This window comes from Pinus tabuliformis, chromosome 6 (genome assembly GCF_031772625.1).
Source record: "Pinus tabuliformis cultivar Carrire ecotype Pingquan chromosome 6, CPIR1, whole genome shotgun sequence".
Lineage (NCBI taxonomy): Eukaryota > Viridiplantae > Streptophyta > Pinopsida > Pinales > Pinaceae > Pinus > Pinus tabuliformis.
In genome coordinates this window covers 1510430792-1510434835 of record NC_142292.1, presented here as the reverse complement: position 1 = coordinate 1510434835, position 4044 = coordinate 1510430792, and the positions used below count along the sequence as shown (strand labels likewise).

Genomic DNA, 4044 nt, shown 5'->3' with positions numbered 1-4044 from the left:
AAGCATCAACCACGCCCTCTTCGCAGATGATACCATGTTACTGGGGGCTGCAACTCAACTGTCTGCAAGCAAATTTAAAGAAGTGCTGGAAGATTACTGTCAAGCATCGGGCAGTGAACTAAACAGGGGTAAGTGTCATGTTTAATGTTGGAATATCTTAGCTACTGCTGCAAGTTCCATAGCCAGATGTCTAGGCTTTGCAACTTCAGCATCCCGGACCTCCTTTAAATACCTTGGGCTGCCCATTTTTTATAAGAGGGATATGAGGAAGGATTGGCATCCCTAGATAGAAAAATTCAAAGCAAAAATGCAGGCCTGGGGATCCTCCTAGCTCAACATTGCCGAAAAATCAGTGCTCATCAAATCTGTACTAAGAAGCCTGCCGCTATTTCAATTCTCTGTTCTTTTGGCGCTGGTGGGAATCATTAAGAGGATGGAGGAGCTAATCAGGAAATTTCTCTGGAAAGGAGGCAAACAAAATGAGAAGAGAATCTCTCTGGTTAATTAGGAAATAGTGTCCAGACTGCTACAGGAGGGAGGAATAAACTATAAAAATCTAAGCACACAGAATCTAGCAATGGGAGCCAAACTGATATGGAAGATCATAGCTCCAAAGCCAGGATGGGTTCAACTGGTGCTGTGGAGGAAATATTTCAGAGGTCAAAGACTTCGGTGCCTGGAGCAGCCCAAAGACCAAATCAGATCCCCCCTCAGCACTCTTATTATTAAAATTGGCCCGCTAATAAGAGACAATGCATACTAGATACCAGGAAATGGCAAACACATCAGGATATAGGATGATAGCATACTGAACAGGCCTCCACTGGTGAGCTCGAATCTTAGGAACGAGCTAAAGGTATGGATGGACGAAGCCAATTTAAAAACGCTATGGGACATATCGAAATGGCATGGAGACAACTGGTGTGGCTAGAAAATGATCAAAGTGCCATCTACGTGGTAGTCAGATTATGATGCGCTGTTGAAGATGCTACATGGGGCGGCTCCACTGCATGTAAGAAGAAAAGACTCGAGAGGTTGGGGACCAAAGCAGCTTGGGTATTCGGCGGCTCAGGGCTACATCAAAATCATGGAGAGACCTCACGTGCCTCCTAATCCGGTGCCCTAGACTGGTATCTGGAATTCCCCTACCATTCCAAAGATTGATTTTTTCTGCTAGCTGCTATGCCACCAAAAAATCCTAACAGATGATAGACTTCAGAAAAGGGGATTTCTTGGGCCATCAAGATGCACACTATGCAAAGAAAATTTGGAATTTGCTCTCACCTTTCACTGGAGTGCAATTTCACAGGTCTAATCTGGCATGAACTCATTGGACCATCGGAATTTATGCTGACCCTCCCCCACTCTGTCCCGGATTTGTTTGTTGGGTGGCTGGCCAGGTATCCAGGCCCAAGTCCAAAAAACAAGATAGTTAAAGCATCATGGACCGCTCTACCCAAATTCATCAGCTGGAAAATCTGGTTGGAGAGGAACAGAAGGATCTTCAGAGATAAGAAAAACACTACAAACTAGTATCAAACACAGTAAAAGGTCAGTTAAATGAGTGGCTAAGAGACAAAAGCGATGACACAAATCTAAGCCAGTAGGATATTGAGTTTGGAGCAGCCCTTAACCTCAATTTCCAGAAATCAAAAATCCCACCTATATGTCTCAAAGATTGGAAAATCAGGAAAAATGAAGAAGAATTTCAATCTTGGTTGTCCAAGCAAACACTCCCCTCCCTTTTCTTTGACGGGGCAGTCAAGGGAAATCCAGGAATGGCTGGAGCAGGAGGACTAATTATAAATTCAGAAGATGCATCTATACACAGGTTTGCATGGGGACTGGGCCACTCCTCAAGCATACAAGCTGAAGTCATGGCTCTGTTTCAAGGGATCAAAACACTTAAAGAACTGGGGCACACAGAAGCAACTGTTTTCGGCGATTCCCAAGTCATCATTAATGAAATGGTGACCAACACAAATTTAGCAGATCTTCGACTTGCAAGGACAATTACAAGAATTAAAGTCATGACAAAGCTCCTAAAACTGGAATTCTTTCATATCCTAAGAAACAATAACAAAGAAGTAGATGTAGAGGCAAATAAGGCAGCCCAGCTAGATGCTGGAACTATTCTTAGAGATAATGAAATCTCTTGGGAACCAATCCCCTAAATTTTCTATGTTTTTCTGTCTTTTGCTAAATCAGTTTGTATGCATTCATAAGCTTGGGAAATCAGCAACAAGAGTTCATGTGAAAAATTGTAAAAAGAGGCGATCCACAAGCATATGTGCCATGTTCAGCTGGTGGGAGAGATGCCAAGAAACCAGTTTCACCTTTTGTAACCGAAATTATGGCTTTTCGCGAGATACTCAATGAAATCCCATAACCGTTTCTGTAAAAAAAAAAATGGGGATAAATTTCCATGATTAAAAATTGTGTTCCCTGTTTTTTTAAATGTTCATATATTTAACTTTTATACTAATTCTTTTTATAATTAATAATTTAAAATAAAGTTATATTTAATTAGTTGTTATTATTTTTTAAATTTTAGCAACGTGAGATTTATAAAAGTAAGTATTTTGATGCCTATGAGTCTTTACCAACCATTGGAAGTTTTTTCTATGTGGTTCATGGGCCCTCAATATCGGTGACTCTTACGTCCATGGAATATTTGTACAAAGTAGATCAACCCGAAGGGGTCACTTCCTATTGGCTCAACCATAGAGTCGGACCCCGTGGGTGTCCACAGAGTGAACCCGTGACCTCTAACTAGCAAATGTGCTCTAATGATGGGGATTCGACCATTTGAGCTAACCCTCAGGGCTATTGGCCATTTTATTATATGATTGAACTAGTTATAAAAATAATTGCGTTGAGAGACACTTTTTAACACAGTATGGTAGAGATGTTGTAATGTAATGTCCTGTAAACATTTTGACTTGGTCAAAACAAAATAAAAATAAAAATAAAAATAACTTCAAACTAAAATAATAAAAATAAAAATTCTATGGTATTATTATTTTTATTGTACCGAGGAGCACTCTCTAGCCCATTTTGACTAGTTCAAAATAAAATAAAATAATTATAACTATAATTATCAATAAAATGTTTTGACTAGGTTGAATTACATAAATAATAATAATAAATTAATAATTCTATTTATTACTATAATTATAATTAATAATTAAACCATTCTAGATCCATCTTAACTCTAGATCTACCAAACACCTAGAGGGATCAAACTTCTATTCACTTTAAAAGAGGTTTGTATCTCAATAGATTTGATCATTCTCGATGCTTGGTAGATTCGGAGTTAAGATGGATCTAGGAGAGATCAAATCTCTTGAGATGCAAAGCTCTTTTAGAATGAAAAGAGATTTGATCTCTCTCTTAGATACATCTTAACTTTGTATCTACCACACATCGACAGGGATCAAATCTCTTGAGATGAAAACCACTTTTAGAACGAACGAGATTTGATCCCTCTTGGCACTTGGTAGATCCAAAGTTTAGATGGATCTAGGTTGGTTAATATATTAATTAAACATATATACATTTAAAAAGACATGTAATAAGATTTTTAACCATGGAGATACAACCACACTTTAATATGGAGATTTTTATCTTATAATATGTTGGGTTACAATACCATGGACGAATACCATGGCTTATCAATGTCATATGCCTAAAAAACCATAATTCATTTTATAGGACACTTATTTATATGACAAAAAATACTAACTAATTTGGAGATAAATCTCATAATTTGTGATTATTACTAAAATTATTTTAAAATATTACATAGAGATTAAATCTCTGCCATCCACCTAATAATTATTGATAATTAAATTAAAATTATCTAAACCTTATTCTAAAATAAACATAACTAAATATATTTCAAAAAATATATCAATATTACTAACATATTTTTCTATTTTTAAAATATATATTATGTTTAAAATTAATCATTCAAAAATAAATTATAATCATATTAATTTTTTTTATAACAAGAATGGTTATGGTGTTTCATTATCTGCTTGG

General features: G+C 36.6%; 1 protein-coding gene across 1 annotated transcript; it reads left to right on the top strand.

The window, feature by feature from the left end:
• The first annotated feature begins 1778 nt into the window (after positions 1 to 1778).
• On the top strand, positions 1779 to 2174 carry LOC149264394 (uncharacterized). Its single transcript, XM_089398757.1, has one exon. The coding sequence runs from the start codon at positions 1779 to 1781 to the stop codon at positions 2172 to 2174; it is 396 nt and encodes a 131-aa protein (XP_089254883.1).
• Positions 2175 to 4044: the final 1870 nt, after the last annotated feature.